The 20,164-nt window shown below is 45.6% G+C and overlaps 2 protein-coding genes across 5 annotated transcripts in view; one reads left to right on the top strand and one right to left on the bottom strand.

Moving 5' to 3' along the window:
- The window catches only part of celsr2 (cadherin, EGF LAG seven-pass G-type receptor 2), a 36,056-nt gene extending 31,447 nt beyond the window's left edge, over positions 1–4,609 (top strand). The window contains exons 23-33 of one of the 4 annotated variants that reach the window (XM_029151293.3): positions 5–179; positions 261–373; positions 563–645; positions 1,048–1,174; positions 1,266–1,376; positions 1,633–1,763; positions 1,837–1,922; positions 1,996–2,148; positions 2,230–2,424; positions 2,506–2,701; positions 3,490–4,609. In XM_029151293.3, coding sequence (XP_029007126.1) covers positions 5–179; positions 261–373; positions 563–645; positions 1,048–1,174; positions 1,266–1,376; positions 1,633–1,763; positions 1,837–1,922; positions 1,996–2,148; positions 2,230–2,424; positions 2,506–2,701; positions 3,490–3,496 — 1,377 coding nt within the window. In that variant the 3' untranslated portion in view covers positions 3,497–4,609. The other 3 variants (XM_055509213.1, XM_055509212.1, XM_029151292.3) reach the window with 3 other exon arrangements.
- Positions 4,610–6,099: 1,490 nt separating this feature from the next.
- Positions 6,100–19,879, bottom strand: dstyk (dual serine/threonine and tyrosine protein kinase). The gene is made up of 14 exons (XM_029151302.3): positions 18,698–19,879; positions 16,960–17,369; positions 13,402–13,908; positions 13,033–13,228; positions 11,689–11,927; positions 11,302–11,385; positions 11,034–11,210; positions 8,636–8,765; positions 8,322–8,478; positions 7,840–7,972; positions 7,631–7,744; positions 7,147–7,261; positions 6,892–7,026; positions 6,100–6,732 (listed from the first exon to the last, which is right to left on the bottom strand). The coding sequence occupies exons 1-14, from the start codon at positions 18,891–18,893 to the stop codon at positions 6,545–6,547; spliced, it is 2,781 nt and encodes a 926-aa protein (XP_029007135.1). The 5' UTR covers positions 18,894–19,879; the 3' UTR covers positions 6,100–6,544.
- Between the last annotated feature and the right edge of the window lie 285 nt (positions 19,880–20,164).

The raw sequence follows: 20,164 nt of genomic DNA, 5'->3' as shown, positions 1-20,164 counted from the left end.
GCAGTTCCTGTGCACGGTCATCGCCATCCTGCTGCACTTCTTCTACCTCTGCACCTTCTCCTGGCTCTTCCTGGAGGGTCTGCACGTCTATCGCATGATCAGCGAAGTGCGAGACATTAACTACGGGCCCATGAGGTTCTACTACCTGATCGGCTGGGGCGTGCCCGCCTTCATCACAGGTCTGAGCCCACGTTTTAAAGTGAAACGCTCCAGATTGTGGCCGGACAGGCTGAACACCGCTGTCTCCTGGCCGTTTCCAGGTCTGGCCGTGGGGCTGGATCCCGAGGGCTACGGGAACCCAGACTTTTGCTGGCTGTCCATGTACGACACGCTGATCTGGAGCTTTGCTGGACCCATTGCCTTGGTGGTGTCGGTGAGTCACGCCCAGCTCCTCCTGAGGCCTAGAGTTACACGCCCGCTCTCCCACCGTACATATGAGAGTCATGCCCCTCATCGCGGCCGCGCTGCAGCTGTTAGCGCATGGAACACAGCAGCCACTGTTCAACCCGTGAACTCTCTCGCTCCCGCCGCCGTCTAACCTACTTTGGTGTTTTGTCCACAGATGAACGTCTTCCTGTACGTCCTGGCCTCCAGAGCCTCCTGCTCGCCGCGACACCACAGCATCGAGAAAAAAGAGCCTCGCGTGTGAGTGTGGAGCAGATCCAACAAACCGGCAGCAGTTACTGTTCTACGCTGTCTGTCTGAAGAAGCAAAAACACGCTGATAAATTTCGTGATTGGTCGATTAGGTCATGAAATGATGCTGCAGCGGTGGAGAGTTTAGGTGCTCAGGTCTCCACCGGTGGGCGTGACGTCACCGTATGGACGGTGTCAGCACCGATGCTGCGTTTGAGGCCCACACTTATTCTTAACCTCCCATTACGAGACAACGCTCTAGTGTTTTCCGTGTCTGACACAACTCCTGACGCGGGTTTGGGCGCGTTCGCTTATCGCCGGCTCCCATCGTCAGATCACCGGCTGCATGGGAATCGTCCTGACAGCTCCTCACTAGCGTCTCTCTGTTCTCCCTCATGTGACTCGTATGCAGCTCGGGCCTGAAGACCGCAGGTGGAGTCCTCTTCCTGGTCTCGCTCACGTGTTTCCTGGCGCTGCTCTCCGTCAACAGCGACATGATCCTCTTCCACTACCTGTTCGCCGGCTTCAACTGCGTGCAGGTGAGAACCCCTCCTCCCCGTCGCCCGGGAAACGCTCCGACGTCCGCTCTTTTTGCACTGACCTCCTCTCTCGTCTCGCCCCAAACTCCAGGGCCCCTTTGTGTTCCTCTTCCGCATTGTGTTCAATAAAGAAGCGAGGAACGCCATGAAATACTGCTGCAGCCGCAAGCGCCCGGATCATATGATCAAGTCCAAGGCCTCTGTGAGAAAACATTCCATTCAGTCTGACACCTCTGGGATGCAGAGCTCATCCTCGGTCACATGCTGGGAGCGTCTCTAAGCGCTAGGGAATCACACTCACCACATCTGTAATGATCTCACAGCAGTTTATCGAAACATGTGTCAGAGAGCATCAGATCAGATTGAGTCCTGGACTCTTCACACAGCATGTGTTTGATCAGAGATGGAGCATAATCACATCAACTACACTGAATGACAGTGACGCTCGTTTTCCCCAGGGCTACAAATGCAACACCAGCTGCGCTGACGGCCGCTTGTACCACCTCCCCTTCGGCGACTCCAGCGTGTCTCTGAACGGCACCATGCAGAGCGGCAAGAGCCAGCAGAGCTACGTGCCGTTCGTCCTCCGGTAAGAAGCGCCTCCGAGCGCCGAGCGAGCGGCCGCAGCAGCAGCTGTCAGCGTGTGTGTGCTCTGCTTTCAGGGACGAGGGCCTGAGCGGCAGCCAGGCGCACATCGCCCTGAACGACCACGCGTCCCTGTACCACGAGGCCAAGCAGCGTCTGGACGGTACGTTACCGCACGCTTCCGCACGCGCGGCCGCCGCTGCCGCCGCTCCAACGTTTCCCCGCCTGCGTTTCAGATCACGACAGCGACTCGGACAGCGACCTGTCGCTGGAGGACGACCAGAGCGGCTCCTACGCCTCCACGCACTCGTCCGACAGCGAGGACGAGGACGGGCCCCTCGGCCCAGAGGAATGCTGGGAGAAGCTGGCCAAGAGGCCGCCGCCACACGGTGCTGACGCCGCGCACTTTGGGCCCGTGCGTCGTCGCCACGTCGGAGCCACTTCGCTCACTCCGTGTGACTGTGTTGCAGACGCCAGTTTGGGGCAGGCGCTGTGGGCCGGAGCGGCGGCGGGTGAAGGCGAGGTCCCGGCTGCAGACCGGCTGAAGGCGCAGGCGTCTGAGCTCGACACGCGGGCGCCGTCGGACGAGCGGACGCCGGACAGCGCGCCTCCCAGTCTGCCCAGTCTGCCCAGTCTGCCCAGCCTCGCCGGCCACCCTCACAAAGGTGCGGCTCAGCCTAACGGCAGGCCTCCAAACCCGGGTGTGAGACCTTCACAGACCTCACGTTTGTCTTGATCCCATGCAGGGATCCTGAAGAAGAAGCAGCTTTCTCCGATCGCGGAGAGGAACTGTCTGAAGCGCGTCCACAACGAGCTGTGTGAGCGCGGCGCGTCCCCGCAGGGCTCCTCCTCCAGCGCCAAGGCCGCTCCGCCCGACCACCTCAACGGCGTCGCCATGAGCATCAAGGCCGGGACGGTGGACGGAGACTCGTCAGGATCAGAGTGAGTGTGTGTCACCAGTCATCATTTAAAGCGTGACTGGTGCTGTCGCCATCAGGGATCGTTGTCGTCATTGTTTGTGGTGCGTCACGTTTCCACCTAATGGTCTTCAGTGTTAGTATTGAGCCGAATGAAGACTGCATAAATAGAAGCTCTCATTCAGAATGACTCGTCAATGACACGCACTAACCTGACCGTACCCGCAGCCTGGATCACAGCAGCCCCATCCAGCCTGACTGTGTCCATAACCAGAGCTGACTGTCTTTTGATTCCTCATTGAAGAAATATTAACGTGTAGCATTAGTGCTTTAGTTGGTAGTTACTACATCAGTTACATTTTTATGTATATCAACATCACTGATAATACAGCAGTGTTTACAGTACTAATACATAAGCTGTAGTTCACTAATTGACTCTCTTTGCTCATTTTCTCTTCTCTAAAATCATAGATTTTTATTCTTTAATTTTATCCCATGAAGCTCTGATCCTCATTTAGAAATGATCAGGATCACTGTCTTCAGATTGGTGCACCTGTCACCTCCCACATTGTGTGTGTGTGTGTGTGTGTGTGTGTGTGTGTGTGTGTGTGTGTGTGTGTGTGTGTGTGTGTGTGTGTGTGTGCACCTCACTTTTGTTTCTTTTTCACTGCTTTTGTGTTCTTTCTCGTTTTGTGCTGCATTCGCCTCCATCAATTCACCATCCTCCTCCTCCTCCATGCATCATTGTGTTTTCCCAGCAGCCACTGCAACACCTCCATGTGATGGCGCTGATGGAGGGGTGTGTCTTTGCAGGTCGTAAAGGCTCCTCCTTCAGCTCTGACTGCAAACAGGGAGCAGTGGACTTTCCCCTCGAAAAGCGAAACAAGAAGGGACCGCCAGTCGTCATCCTGATCCTGAGCGCGTGTGTGCGTGTGTGTGTGCGCGCGTGTGTGCGTGCGTGCGTGTGTTCTCAGACAGGTGCCAAACCTCAGGAGTCGCTACACTGGTCCAGGCTCACGAACCCTGACACAAGTCTCACTCCCCCTTTAAACAAATCGTTTTGTTTACATACTTGAAGCAATGCACTTTTTTAATTTACTGCCTGGAGCTGTTGGCAGTTTTTTTGTAGGGTTTTTATGTTCCAGGTACAGATTTGGTTTTAAATGCTGTGGAACAAATAATGGGTCGTGTTTTTCTGGGAGGGTGATTTAGACGTAGACTTGCAAACCTTCAGGGAACTTTTGTTTTCATGAGTAACTACATTGAACTGTCTGAGCTGAGTGTTCGTACCTGTGGCTGTTGAGACGTCCTCGAGGCGCCGGACGGTGACGTGCAGCTCCACAGACACTGAACTTCCCAACGGGACGAACTGCAGCGTCTCCCTGTTCAGACGCTCCACATAAGCTACTTCTCACAATGACGGACGCTGTTCAGCCGTTCAGGAGGGAGAACGTGTGTAGACATAAAAAGGACTCAAAGGACTTCTGGCTTCTGTTTGTTTCTGAGAGCTTATTTTTTATGGACGTTAAAAAAACGCTCTCGCCTCTTGTCGCGTTTTCTGACGGATGAACGCATTTGTTCGAGTTCAGTAACTAAACAGCTGTATTTTATAGATTTTTTGTGTCTTTTGTAAAATAAAGAAATACACGCACACTGGTGCTGTAATACTATTTGAGCTGTAATCCATTATGACTGTACAGAGCGGCCTGTAAATGAATTAAGAACATGTTTAACTGTAAGTAAATAAGCCGACCTCCTTTACAATCAGATCCTGTTTGTAGCATCACAAGTTAAAGCGAAGTGACGTCTCTAGATGCCATTTTTACCTACGTGAGTTAAATGTGTAGATTTCCTGCCATATTGATCAACGCTACCATGTCAATCACTGGTATCTCCCTGTTTTTACTGATTAAAATGTTTTCTACCATTCTCATCTAACCTCCAGTTTTTAATAATCTCCTGTTTCACATATCTGTTGTTTCCCTGTGTTGTGGTTCGAGCTGTTCGTTGATCAGCACGCGTCCTGCTACTGTACAAGTAGAATAATTGAATATCTGAGATAGAATCAGTTTCCAGATTTCATTATAAAAATATGAGTGTGTTTATTTCTGCGCATCCATAATCTAAAGAGTAGCAGCATGCTGGAGTCTAGTGCAGCTGCCGCAGGGTAAAAGGCAGATGAAAGTAACATCCAGCTGAGTAGACAATGCTTTTTCAGTCAATATTTAGAGACACATTGCAAAACATACGCAATTCTTTTTTCATACTTCACAGTACTATTAGTAAATCAAATTAAACTTTGTGGTGATTTAACCTGACATCTATGGGAAACTATGTTATGTCTAAGTATTGCTGAGAGCTGATTGGACTCTGTGCTCAGTTTAAACCTTGAATGAGCTCTGCTGGAATGAACATACACTACTCACACTACTTAACTTTAGGGTGGAATTCACGGAAAATGTAAGCTGTTCACACAAAAGTGATTATAGATCATGAAGGTAGGGCATTTATATAGAAGATTATTATTACTATTTATTGATGCAAAGGTCAAGAACAGTGGTGGGTATACTGCAACAAAGAATGACAATGCCTCAAAAACGTGTATTAAATAAATAACGTTCATCAGAGAACAGCACTGAGGCCCAATGGTTCCTTGTCCAGTGTGAATACTTCCTGGCCCAAGCAAACCGATGCTGCCTGTGCCTGATGGTATGGTCAGGTACACTTGCACATAGCCTAGCATGCAGACCACGCCCATGTCAACGGTTTCAAATGGTCCGACGTGACACTCGGTGCCTCTCACCTCACTGTGCCTGAAGTTGAGTGGCGTTCGACATCCGGTTTCGCAGGGCACTGGTCACAATGTAGCGGTCATCAGCATGGGATGTGGCCACTTCTACGCCTTTCTGTGACTGTTCCAGTTTCTCTGTATCTTTGTTGCGACCTGCTGATCGCACTCTAAGTGGCCACGTCTCTGAGAAAGTCCCATTAGAAGCCTCGCAATGGTGAGGTACTGTTCATCAATCGTTAGGTGTCGTCTTGGTCTCATTGCGTCCAAATGTGGACAGCATGGAGAGGACTGCTTAAATACCAGTTCTAATTGAACCCGAGGTTGCATTGGTCCATTGATCATTCACCTGAGGTGAATTTTGCTATTAAGTATCTCGTTAGAGAGCAGCAAGTCACACAGCGTAATTACACACAGAGCATTTTGGAATGTGCATTCACAAGTTAAGATACTGTATCTTAGCTTTCAGGTTTGCCTGTAAATGTTGTAGCATATTTTAGATGCTATATGATAATTCACACAAAGTCAAATATCCTTAACTTTTAGTAGTAGTATATGTCCTGGATGATATGATTGGTGCCTGTTTTATACCAGTGTGTTTGACCAGTCATAAATAATAACCCAAAAACAACTGGTAATGTTTGTTGTAACAGATCATTTTATTTAAAAAAAAAAAATTAGAGACATTTGTACAGGTGCAGGTATGTTCAGTTTAAATACAGTCTAAAATTATTCTTTCATATATTTATCTTTTTTCATAACACTGAGAATGGACTACTTTTTAAAAACAATTTGCATCTAGTAACAATTCTATCACCAAGCAGCAATTAGCACAGCAAAAGCAAAACGTACAGTATGAAGACAAATACCAGAGCACAAAAAAATAAAACACACATTTGTGAACTTCTTTATCAACTCCCCATAAATAAGGTCAATCCAACAATTGTGCACAAGGAGAAGTTTTCCATCTGTCACCTGTTCAGTTCTTTTTTTTCATAAATACAACAAAAATACTTTTGTGGAGTGGATTTCAATTACATGTGTGTTAGCTTGGAGTGTTTTTCAGCTTGGAGTGTTTTTTCAGTTTGAGTCCTCGAGGCTGCTGCTTTTCTGTTCCGAGTCACAGTTGCAGAGCCGATCCATGATGCTCTTCAAACTGGGCTCGACGATGCCGAGCAGGGGCCTCTGAGAAGGGTCGCCGTTCCAGCAGGCCTCCATCAGCTGCCAGCACTCCTCATCAAACGTGGGCAGCCGCTCTGGCCTGGAACCTGGAGACAACACAATCAGAGTGCTCAGTGGTGAGGAACATTACACATCCCCCACATGCAGGAGAATAATCAAGCAAAAATCAGTTAAAGTGACACAAATAACGTTTCATTAACTGAGGTTAACCCACTTCAAACCCAAACAATGAACCTAACAATTACCTCTTTTAACATTAGTCCAAAGTTGGTCCTTGCTGGAGCATTTCTCAAAAGCTTCTGGGAGCTTCACTGAACCCGTGCAGAGATACCAGAAAAGGATCCCAAAAGCGTAGACGTCAACAGAGTTATCGTACTTTCCTGAGCAGAGGAGAAAAGGTCAAAAAGCATAAAACGTGTTTGGTTACAATTTAGAATCATTCATTTTTTTCAAATAAAAAAACATGACAATTACGTAATGGTTAACTGGAGCGGTTGTACCTGTAAACAGCTCTGGAGCCATGTGGATGGGGGTCCCAACAATGCTACCTGACATCATGGCCTCCGGTTTACAAAAGCCCAGGTCTGTGATCTTGGCACGATTTTGTTTGTCCAACTAGGAGAAGTGTCAGTGTTAAGGGTCAGACTTATGGAATGTATTTTTATGTTGGAAAACTCCACTCTAGAGGAGATTGAAATAAAATGTAAAACCTTGCTACAGCTAAAAGGGCTGAATGATGTAACAATGTTTTTTTTAGTTTAAACAGCAGTTACTGAATTGTGGCTTCTCTTGTATTTCTACTGCCTACAGACTATGTCATCCTCTTCTATCGGTTTTATTATTTTATTAAATTGTGGTTTTGCTCAGTGCGTCAAAAGAGTGAGAAGTGTTTAGATTTTCAGCCAGCAGATAAGCCCATGGGCAGCACATCAACAATTAATCATAGGAAGTGTTGTTGGAGTAGACCACACATACATCACTTACCAAAACATTTTTCAGCTTTATGTCTCTGTGCAACAGGCCCTGACTGTGTAGGAAGCGAATCCCCTCGACCACATCCAGGGCAATCTGAAGCCTCTCCCTCAGTGATAAACCAGCCTGGCCCAGGACAAGCAGAGCAGCACATCACACAAAGAGACCAAAACGAAGACTCAGCTGGATGCAGCTCTTTGACTAGACTTCCACTGGGTCACCTTCAAGCCTGTGTAGAGGTCTCTGTGCAGCCGTTCCATGATCAGCAGCACGGCGATGCTGGAGCCGCCTCCATAGGTGTGATCGATCACAGAGCCGTGAAGGTCCACCAGCCGCTCGTGTTTGGACAGGGACCTGAAGGGAGCACACGGGAGGAGGAAAACGGTAAACTAAACTCTATGCCCACTTTAACACAACCACGCTGCAGCTTCCTGTCTGCGTTCCCTCAGTCGGTGGGTGCACAGTCCCTTTCAACAATTTTGATGTTTAAAAAAAAAAAAAAAAAAAAATTGATGTAAGCACATAACAGCCTCCGGCCTTTAATTGTCAATCTATGTTTGAGTACGTGGGTGGAATGTGACCTTCATAAAAGCAGCTGTCATTTCCAGTGTGACGATAAACATAGTTGACAATTCCCATGCACACCCTTCGCTCTGCAAACAGACGACCGGCTCTGTGATCAGGCCCAAGCAGCCAGACTCACCTCGTGTAGTGAAACTCTAATGCCAGGTCGTTCCAGTGTTTGTCGTCGGGCGGCACCACAGACTTCAGGGCACATGGGTAGTGTCCACCCCAACTATCACACAGGTACACAACTCCATACTGGCCACGACCCAGCTCTCGCCCCAGCTTAGGTTTACCTGTCCGACAGATTATGACATTTTAATTGACCTTGGAGGTGGACACTTGGCTGTTTTTCTATGTGCAAGAGTGTGATATTTTACAAAGTATGTACTTTCAGTGAATGTGTGAAAAGTTCCCTGCTGTGAACAATGGGATGATTTGGCGGTGACTCACCATGCAGCAGCACATCCCTGAGGGAGCGGCTCTCCAGAGACAGGCGGGCCAGCCGAGGGGCGTGGTCCTTCCTCACACGCAGCCACAGGTCCTCGGTGCGTTCCAGGCGCCCCGTGTGCCCTTCCTCCAGCTGCAGACACACACACACACACACACACGCTTTTACAGCATGAACAACTGCTGACTGGCTGCTTGCGTTCATGCAAACTGATCTGTATGCGCTGCGTTTCAACCAATATTCCGTTTGTAGAGAACTGAGAGCGGCTCCATTTGTTTCCCTTCATATGTACAGTCCACACAAACATGCACACAGACGTGTTCTTGTTTGGGAAACTTTGCAAAAGAAAAAAGGCCACAATCCCTGAGTGGGGGCAGCTGCCAACTACATGTTGAGACTAAAGTGGTAAAAACCACAACCACAGTAGTAGTAGAACAAAAGCACATGCAACTCATTATTATAGCCAGTCAGAACTCAGAGATATCTGCAATCATTACTGACACTTATTAGCTGATTGAACTACACAGCTACTCACTCGTACTGTAAAAAATGACAGTTTTTGATAGAGCCAAGTTTCTAATACATGAGAAATTGTCATCACCATGGAAACAAGTTGTGAAGGCCCATTACAGATGTTCTCACTGACCCAAAGGCTGACAGTAAATGAATGTCTGCCTATGCTGCTGTTTTCCTATACTCCATCAAGCTCCATCAGGCTCCAGTTCTCATGTCTCCCTGAGAACTGTAATGCTGTAAAGCTAACTGGCAGCTCAGCTACACACACACCGATCGTATTACTTTCCTTTTAAGACTTAACCTGTTTTCATTATCTGTGAGGTAGTCCACTGACATTGTAAAGTACTTTTATTGCATTTAGATAAATCACACACTGAGTTCTCCGATCACATCATCCCGTTTGTTTCATCATCAGTAAAGCAAAGCACTTGTCAACAGCTGTGTTAACAAGCTGCGTTTGTCCAGATGTGAAACATTCGGAGACTTTGGTACAACCATCAACGATAAGAAATTGATACATTCAGACTCTTCACTGCTTGAGCTGTCAGTTCAAAGCCTGCATTAGAGATGTCAATCGTTAATAATTAAATTGATAAAAGATATCAAGCAATGCTGTAAAAGATCAGAAGAGCGTGCATTAAAAAAAGACCTGTTAATCCCTTATAGGCGGCTCTTACAGTTTAAGACACACGTGCTGCTTGTATACATCCAGTCTGTTTACAGGCCACTGAACGATTAGTCGACTAAATAAATGTAAATGCTGCAGATAAACTAAAACTAAGACAAACTGGAAATGCACTGCTTAACATAACACATAGACCTTGTACTGTGCAAACGATGACCTCACCTATTATAAACCGAGTCAGGACTAAGACTCAGGCTGACGCAGCAAAAACGAAGACATTGGAGCCCAACTGGTTTGTGAACTACAGACACTCAACTCGATCGTTGGCCAATAGGCTGTTTACGATGACATCGTTCTATTCTTCACAGGGCCTGCTTTTATTTTCCAGAGTGACTAGGCAGGCTTTAGAGCACACACTGCATTTGCATTCACATTCAAAACACCCCCAACAAGTGAAACTCAACACCAGACCAAAAGACATGATCTACTTTTGTATTGAAACTCTATTCTGGTCTTTTTGAAAGCACTGCAACAGAAAAAGCTGATCTTCAACACTTTTGTCCTCTATAAGGCTGTCACGCATCATGACATGACTCAAGTGTTTATGGTATTAAACTTTGAGGATTTTTAAATTTATATTTATAATTTGAATAAATTATTTTATAATTTTTAAATGTATATGCTTAAAGGCTGCACCAATCTGAATAAAAAGCTTTACATTGCTAAACAATTTAAAGGACGCAAGTAAAAAAAGAAGAAAAATACCAGTGCACCCACTGATGATGCATATTCAAGCTTTCTGCTCATTCAGGTGAATCGGCAGGGATTCAGTGTCGCAGTCATTGAAACCAAACGCAGTAATAATTTTAGCCTCCATGTCTCCTTGTTGCCATCTGCTAAAAAGCTGTTCTTTTTCAGCTGGTAGGACAATTATCAACTGAAACAGTGTTGATGTTGCAAATTATGGAATCCTAGACCCACGATTACCTGTCCCTGGACAGGAACCCAGACCCCTTAGCTCTTAAAATGTAGCTACCTGGTCAAAGAATCTGCTAGGGTTCTAACACTCAAAGTACAGATGTAGATGAGCATTCAGCAACTTCAGTGTTAAAAGTTACAATAATAAACCAAGTAAATTGGGTATTTAATTATTTCGAAGGAAAAAAACAGCAGCAAATAGCCCTTTAGTTCACTGTTGAATAGGTCATTATTCTAAAAAATTCTGTGCAATGGAAAATAAAAGAACAGTGAAAATTAACCTGGCGCAGCGATGCCGCAAAGGCTTCGTGGGAGCTGTTCAGGCGGGTTCTGAACTGGGAGCAGATGCTTCGGGCCAGTTTGGCAGCACTCAGACTTTCTATGGCATCCTGTGCTACTTTCCGCTTCCACTCTGGAGTGATGGCAGGAGGGTTCACGAAGGTTATCCTGTGGATGATCTAGGAGCAAGACAATGACAACAAATGATAAACGCCGCTTCATGTCTCCCATCACCTTGCAATAACAATCCACGTCTTTGGAGATGCTGACCTGTTTGATTTGCTCCCAGACGAGTCGTGTGACAGAGGATCCTGAATGAAAGGTGACCTCCACGTGATAGGCAGCATTTAACAACTATAGAAAAAAGACAATGTCTGCTTAACATACAAGTAGGTCCTGGTCCTAGTTTAGTGCAGGCCAACCTGATTTATAGACATGGCCCAGCATCCTTCACCCAGTCAAACTCTCAGGAATTATAAATATCTTTACAGTCGGGTTAAGATGAATGTTTCCTTTCCTGTTTAATCACATATCTACATACAGGAATACCTGTAAAACCTCTCATTACCTGCTTAGACAAATAACATCATCAGGGTTGCAAACCTTACAGAGCTCAAAAGATTAACTGTAAACCCCCTCTCTGGTTACAATGCTCACCTGTTTGAGGTGATTGGAAGTAATGTTGTGAGCAGAGGAATCATTTGTTGACTTCTCCAGACTGTTGAGACATCGCTCCAGAGTTCCTACAAAGCTTTCCCTCAGGTAGTCCACAGAGCTTATCAGCTTACTGGCCACAGCCTGATTTAGACGGACCACAATCAGCTCCTGGATCTGATGGATGCAGGATTTGATCTCCTTTGATGTAACAGGACCTCCATTAGTTGTTACGATGATGTCTGACAGTAGAAAGAAAACAGGTCAACCTGTAGAACACGTGTATGTGTGTGTGTGTGTGTGTGTGTAGTAAAAGAGAAATTTTATTGGATTGTTATCATTAGATACGAGTATGAGACACCGAGTCACTTGATACTGAACAGAATGTTTAGATACATGAGAACAAAGCATCGATTCACATTTTTACAACTCTGGCTGTGCTTTGCTCATCCAGCTGGGTTTAGCTAGTATGAGCCACAGATCACTGAGAAGAGAAACAACAACAAGCTTCTCTCACACACACCATGACTGTGAGGAAACAGGCTGTGATCAACTCACGCTCCAGACTAGAAACCTCTGACCAGTAAGGACTGGCCTTATCAACTATGATATCAATCTAAGAAGACAGCCAAAATAAGCTGCAGTCTGGGAACCACGAGCCAGTTATGTTCCTAATAAAGAGGAAAACCTCTCTTATTAGTGATGACACGCGTGACATTTTCATGATGCATATAAGCAAATCACACCTCCACACGTCCTAGAGCTTCACATATATTTGGAGAATATGCTTCCAACTGTACATAATACAATGTCACTGCAGAACTAGTACCTAGCAAACAAAAACCTAGCTTAGCATAACTTTATATACATATTTTGTTTTACAATCAAGTTCAAGGGCACTGTCACAAGGCAAAACACTGGTCTTTCAACAAACAAGTAAATCAATACATGTGATGAATGACGGCTTGTCTCCTTATCTTTGAATCATAATAGGAAGCATGCGAGCTGAATAAAACATAACTAAATTGTTCTTATTTCCTGAAAGCATGTATGTTATACCCTTGCCTACCACACAACAACGCTAAATGCCATGATAAACCTAATTGTGCTGCTGTCAAAACATACCCTCTCTGACAGCAATTTAAATCACAAGATTGCAATTTATTATAAGTATATCTTAAACACAAAACAACACATAAAACGTTGAAGTTTTCAGCCTGAAGCTTCTGGAGTAATAAAACACAATAATGTTTTTCCTTTAAACTCACTATTTTTACACTTCCTCTCTTGTCTTTGCTCCTTTTGGGTGACTGGTCTGGCCGGTATAATCCATCAATGGTTACTAACCTGTAAACTCCAGGTTGGCAGCATCCTCCAGTAACTGATCTTTCATGCTGCTGAGTGTCTCCACAATCATTTCCTTCATCTCTTCCTGTTTGCGGTTAGCAATGGCCATAAGGGAGGTGAAGAGTTCGCCTTCTTTCTCACGGGTGTACTCCAGCCTGCGGGGAGTTATCTGCAGGTCCCTCTGCATGTCAAAGGCCTGTGGGGGGTGAAGCAGAGATGGCAAAGGTCTGTTGATGGTTTTAGTGGTAAATACAAGGTCAAAGTAGACTGAGAGCAAACCATTCATGCAGCATTAATAAAGCGGTCACATGAGTACAATATGAGCCTCTAAAACAACCACAGACAAACAGCTAGGCTTCATCCTCTGACCTGGTTGATGAAGAGATCTAGACAGCGACAGTGGATCCCATTAAGCAGGTTGGCAGCCTCCACCTGCTGGTTTTGGAGCACCTGGCGAGCAAACGGCACCAACAATCGATGCAGCCTTTCGAACGCCTCTCCCAACATGCTCTGGGGCTTGGCACCTGGGATGGGCGCCTGAGTAGGGGCGCCACAGGAGCAGTTTCCCGTTGGGCTACTTATGAAACCCAGAGACAGCAGCTGCTTATGGAGGGCGCTCTTCTCTCTCTCTTTTTCCTTCTCCACGCGACGGCCCGTGTCTGGGGAGGCGGCTGGCGTGGTGTCAGGGATGCGAAGAAAACAGATGGGAAAGGGGAGCATCTCTTTGACCTTCCACAGCTCAGCCACCTGCTTTGTGCTTAGAGAGTCTTTGTTGATGGCATAGAGGACGATGGGGATCACACTGCGAGTGCAGTCCTCAAGGGCCTCCTCCAGAGGTTGAACACTAGGACAAGGCACCACCATGACCTTTGCTTCCTGTTAACAAACCACAAAAATGTATGTTCCAGGCAAATGAATTCAAGAAATGGCACTTATTAGGAAATGTGGTCCAACAAAAAAGGGCCACTTAAGCTAAACCTAGTCCTTAAACAAGCCAACCTATTTTATTGTCCAGTGTATGAAGAACTAAATTGGCCATTTGAGCAAATTGTACACCACCAGCTGGCACCAAACAGCAGACTGACATTAGCTAAAGACGGTGGTGGCAGATTTAGCAGTCAAATATTCTCTCCCAGGATTTAGTAAAGGCTGAATGAGGAGGTAGCAAACACTAGGCTGACACATACCAAGTTTCCAGAAAAGCAGTATGACGCACAGTATATTGGATATTTCAACTCTACCCTCAAGAAAACAAACCAATACACATCCATCACAGTCTCCATTTATAAATATATGGGTACATAAATATTTAGGTATCTAGGGTACGTCACTAAGAGGAGATAAATGAAGTAAACAGCTTTGCTTAACCCTCAATAAATAACTGCATTAACAAAAATAGACATGTAAGAGAGTCTGAGACAGAGGGGGGGCGTCAGAGAAAAGAGCCAGAAATGAGCAACAGCTACACAAAGGAGACAGTCAGTCCTGTCTCCAAGAAACAAGAGTGGAGGCCATCTGAGCAGGCTCACTGGAACAAAGATAGCCTGCAAGCATTAGTTAACAACCCATGAAAATCAGTGCAATGTTTGAATTGCCTTAATGCAGCCCGTGTTCAACAGCAGCCCTTCACAGGAATGTTTGTGGGCGTCTTCAACTTGTGTCTGTATGCATTAGCCTTACAGCTGCTACTTGGCCCAATTCAGGACAATATCACTTAGTTCCATTAGTGTATTTAAGGGTAACTGCTAATATCACAGTCCCTTGTTAACAGACGTTGTGTCTGGGATAAATTAATGGGTCAGAGGAACCAGTGACAGAATATGTACATCAAAGGAATGTTAGAAATGTGGTGATGGCCCCTTCAGCCCCCTTTATGTTGCTGTGGTTAAGCTGAAGTGGAAAAACTTGGGACTGAAGGGATGAATTTCAACTAATTAGCAAGTGGCTTGTCATTTGCTGGCCTCAGAAGCAGAGGGGTGTGATTGTGGCAGGAATGTGTGAAAACCTCAGTGACCAGGGAGATTTAGTGCCTTCATATACTTCCATCTAAACCTGCTCATCTATTTTATTCGGCAGAGACAGTGGTCATAGCTTGTACCGACACACTGTTTAAAGGTTTAATCATCAACAAATAAAACAATATTTTAACCAACAATCTGTGTCCACCCTGTGAGATATTACTAACAATTACTCAGTTTTCTTGGGTCACTGGGATCCTCTCAACTGTCACAAATGTGACTTCAGCTCCCACGGCTTCGAGTCACACAAGAAAATGAGCCAGGGTATTAAGTTTCCCTTCTATCACACATCCTGACTAGTTTCCCTTTCAGCTTTTTCTTTAAAATATATTAAATCTTGAAGCAGTGAAGAAGAGCATCAATTAGAATGCAATGCATATTTATAATGCAATGACAAGCAGAGCAGCCTATATCAGAGTAGTGTTAAAAAAATAACTGTAAACTGAATTCCTAACACCTGACAGTTACAAATGGCAGCTAAGGCAAAGTTCGCAATAAATGAGGGAAACCATGAGCAAAAGGTCTTTGGAATGTTTGATAAAATGACACAAAAGATAAGTAGTTAGACTAACACAAGCCTTGTAAAAATTAAGCTATGAAACCTCTAAATACTTTTTGAATCATGAACAACCAGTGTCCTCAAAGTGAAATCTAACCATGGCAACATCATCACAGCGGAGGGTTTGGGATGTTTTTTTTTTGTTACATGGCCTAGTCATGTGAATCGCACCAGACTAGTGGCATTACGTAAGGGGACTGGAGCGGGTGGGCTGCCCCGAGCCACAACTAGGCCTAGTTTCAGGGGCTGTGATGTGAAGGACTTGGTCTAGAGGATTAGAGGTAAATTCCCACGTGTCACATATTGGCTACAATTCTTCTACTTAGTTAAATCAATTCACTACCTCAAGCTAATACAGTTCCTGGGTCATATTGTCTGAAATATGACTATACTATCGGGTCCAACTATCTGACCTTTTCCTACGAAAACTTCCAACAATATCCTGCAAACGTGTGTTGAAGAAATGCTCAAAAACAAAAGAAAAACAATTCGAAAATAATGTTCAACGCAAGCGGGGTTACAGGAAACCACTGAGCAGCGCAGGAAATAAGCTGCTCTGTTCACTAATCTGTTTGTGAGCTAAGATGTGTGAATATAAAGGCTGGTTCAAACACTGGCAGGTGGTACAAATTAAAACCCAATGAATCCCTCTTTCTTTTCGTCCAGTGTCACTTAACCTGTTATTAACATCAGATTAGGCGATAGAAAACACACAATAATAGATTACACTAAAAATATAAGATGCCGTTTCTCATCATGGCTCTAATATTGCTATCGCCCGAATACAACAATGGATCCTTGCGTATCCAATTATGTCAATGTGATGCGATGGGACACATAAGGCCCACAAAAGATGCAAAACAAAGTAGTGATGTAGTCACTATGCTAATATTTGAGGTCACAGCCACAAGGCAATGTTCACATTTTACTGTGTATGAGGAAAATAAGTTGGATTTCATTCAACTCTTTCTGTGACAAAATGTGATATTATTCAACAGGGTGCTGTGTTGGCTAATCACATGCACACAAAGTGTGCGTTCCTGATGGACCTTTACATGTGAATGCTATATTTCAGCTGAATACCTCAGGCTCATCATAGCCAGGGATCACAGAGTTTCTGTCTAGCCCTGCAGAAAGCTTTAACTGAGTTCCACCGCCTCACAGCCACACAAAGCAATAATCCCCCACCACCCCCTGGATTGTTTATTGCAAGGGTCTGCCTTAAGAGCATGAAGCTTAAAATGAGGGGATCAACACAGCAAAAGGTGAGTGGTTTCATTTTAAGCTATTGTTTAAAACCAGGGGGTTATGTTCAGGCCATGATTCTGCAGAATCAAACTTAAAGCCTACCTGTAGCAGTGGATGATGCAGGGTAATCTCTAGCTCTGCTAGCCGATGAGCTGGGTCCTCGCAATCTTCGTGGATCTCCAAGTCCTCCTGGGGCACTGTATCCCAGCGGCCGCAGTTCGCTGCCAACTGGTGCACCAGCTCATACTGGCCAGGCAGTGCCAAGCTGAGCCTAGTCTGTCTCCCATGGGTGAAACACAGCTTTCGTCTCTTGCACACAATTCCCTGGACTCCTTCACAAGGCTCACCAGCCTCAGGGCCCAGAGGCAAAAGCCTCTCCCCCAGAAGGAAGTTAAGCAGCTGGTAGCGGGCAGGACAGTCTTGGCCCAATATCACAATGTATGGGGCAGCACCCACTGTGTTGCGTAGAAACTCTTCCTCATGGCTAGGGAAAGAGATGCAGCTGAGCTGACCTGGAGGCACAGACAGAGCAAAAAGGAGCATATGATTTTGGGAGGTGGCTTATCTTAATCATTATCCCTAAGCAATCATGTCCATTCTTGGAATAGGTTCACTAATAAATTGAGGAATTCCTGATTGAACATAGATAAAGTACTGAATCACACATTATCCTTTTGCATGGGAGCATCATTCCCAGCACTTACAGTAGAGCACTGTTCTACGATGGAAACGCATTAACAGTGATATAACTTTTTGGCTATTATTTCCTGGGCCATATTGAAAATACAGTGCAGTACACAACAACAAATTCAGCCCCACTACTGAGAATCCTCAGTGATGCCGAGTCACAGACTAAAAATGTTATAAAACAAATAGCAAACACAGCTCATTTTGTACATCAATAACTCACAGCTTTTCATACATGTGATTTCACGATTACTGGTTACTCTAATGTAGCATTCCTCTCCTAGCATTTAACCCTTGACCTAGCATGACACATTAAAACTCATTGTTTCACACTGACCTGTGCAGAGCATTTGACTGCTTGACCTGTGCATAAAAAACCCTATTGTGACATGCATTTTTGTCCTGATAAGCGAGTGTAACCAAGACATTTGAAAGATTAATGCAGTTAGCAGGTGAAGACATGCTTTGGGGCTTTGCCCGTGTTACCATTGTTATGGTTGAATGTTTCTGTCCATTAAGATTACCCTTTGGTTCAACATAGCAGAAAACTTTTCTGAGCTTGTGTTCAGGAGGCCGCCTTTGATCAGCTATGTCTCTCCTATACATATGATAAACAATATTTTATGGGGCATCAGTGCTGAGTGTTTCTTGAATTAAGCATGAAACAGGGAAATGTGTGAAGGGCATCTGTTGCAGCTTAACTCCATAAATGTGATGCCATGTTTTAAAAATGAAAACAAGCATGTGCACAATCTTAATCCAACTTTTCTCTCACACACACACGCACACACGCACACACGCACACACACACACACACACGCACACACACACACACACAGCACAATTAATCCAAACTGTAAGAATGAACACAAATCTCAGCATATTTTGTGCACTTAGTCTGCTCATTCCTTTGAGAAGGGGCTTAAAAGGTTTTAAAGGTTTGCCATAACCCTAATTAATGCATTTTTCTCCGTCTGTGTTAAAAGGAGAAATCATTTGGCCTCAGCAATGTGTTACTTCTTTATTCCTCTACAGGATGGAGAAGTGTAACACGGCTGTGGATATGATTCAGCTTTCAACATTAAGGATGGCGCAAACAGCCGCCTTGGCGCTGCGATGTTTACAAGCGGATGCGGCTTGTGTGCAAACCTACCTGCTTCCAGAGAGGCTGACGCCGAGCTCATGGTGGACGCACAAGCATTGCTGTAATTCTGCCTTATTTCGCGGAAGAACGCGTTGGTCTCCTTGAGGTTCTTCCTCAGCTGGATGGAGTGCTTGTTGTAGCTGTTAAACGTCCTCGTCAGCTCCCGAGCTAGAGGAGTGATCTTCTGCTGCGCATTTCCCTCCATGGTAAACGATGGCACGCGCGTGTGGATGCACGGCTTCAATCAGTGCCGCTCTCACGCCAGCTGCGAGTTTGTGGGTAAACACGTCAAAGAGCAGCACCCTTTTCACCCGTAGTAGGTTTTTAGCAGAGCAAAACCATTAGTGTATTAGTGTTGAACAGTCCCTGCAGTCTTGTGCCAGCGACTAGCTAATCTGTAGGCATTTGGCTTTGGTTATGAAGTTGCTGACCAGCACAGCTAGCTAGCTAGCTGTACGAACGAGCAGCTAACATATTCACCGACACTGAGGCATTCTGTGCACTTTGCCTGCGCGTATAACGTTGTATGTAGCACTCGCTGTGAGACGGGGAGTGCTTTAAACAGAACAAAGAGTCCAAACGACCGACCACTTAGCGCGTTAATAATCCGTGCTTTCCGACCTAGCTCTGGTCCAGTTGACGCTAGCGCTGTTAGCTACAAAGCATCCCTGTCCGTCCTCGCCGTTAACTTCACATGCCAGGCCACAGTCGTGCAGCCATGTAGCTCAGTGGGTAATTGTGGACACAATCTTAACAGCCGCCTGTCATTGACAACAGCCTGAAGACTCGTTTTCTCCGATGCGCCTACGTGGGAAAGGATTTTCGCTGAACTGGCTCTGGCCCGGACAAGCCAGTGGGCATTTTCCGCTCCGGGGAACGACGGGAACGCCGTTAAATAGGGGGGTTCCGCTTTCCCTCTCGGTGATGATGAAGAGGAGCCACTGGTGGTGCAGGGCGAGGTGCGTCAGGACCGACTCACATAGCTGAAGCCAAGCATCCAAATCACTGCAAACTGAAAGGCGACGAGACCGAAGTTATGGACAGCGAAAGGCGGGGTCCGCTGAGGCGCAGTGCACTCTGGGAAACGTAGGCGCACACACGCCTCCATAACAGATGGACCACTAGGTTCTGTGCATTAAGTGCTTTACAGATGTCACTTTCTGTTTAAAGTACAACTGAATGCGTGTAATGAAATGTTCCCGGTAGTATTGCACTTCTATCTTTGCAGCTACGAGGAAAGTTCTATGTTTGAACATGATGGAGCAAAGTATGATAAAATAAAAAATACTTATGTAAAGTACATAAACCTAAACAACTTTTATTAATCTACCCAGGTACTGACTGATCAAACTACAAATGGGCTGCTTGTTATAGTTTGTGACGAATGAATTAAGAGCTAACGTCATGATGAAGCGCCCTCTCCTGGCAGGATTGTTGCGTTACACGACAGGAAAATTGTAGCTATTTGTTCCCTGT

Source organism: Betta splendens, chromosome 5 (assembly GCF_900634795.4).
Source record: "Betta splendens chromosome 5, fBetSpl5.4, whole genome shotgun sequence".
NCBI classification, from domain to species: domain Eukaryota; kingdom Metazoa; phylum Chordata; class Actinopteri; order Anabantiformes; family Osphronemidae; genus Betta; species Betta splendens.
Note: the sequence above shows the minus strand (reverse complement) of the source record. Positions and strands in the feature narration are given on the sequence as shown.

Coding starts and splice junctions, on each gene's coding strand:
- dstyk (XM_029151302.3), bottom strand. CDS start 18,893: ATGGAGGGAAATGCGCAGCAGAAGATCACTCCTCTAGCTCGGGAGCTG. Junction 8,479..8,635: donor CAGGGATGTGCTGCTGCATG/GTGAGTCACCGC, acceptor TCTGTCGGACAG/GTAAACCTAAGCTGGGGCGA. Junction 7,262..7,630: donor TAAAGCTGAAAAATGTTTTG/GTAAGTGATGTA, acceptor CACTTCTCCTAG/TTGGACAAACAAAATCGTGC.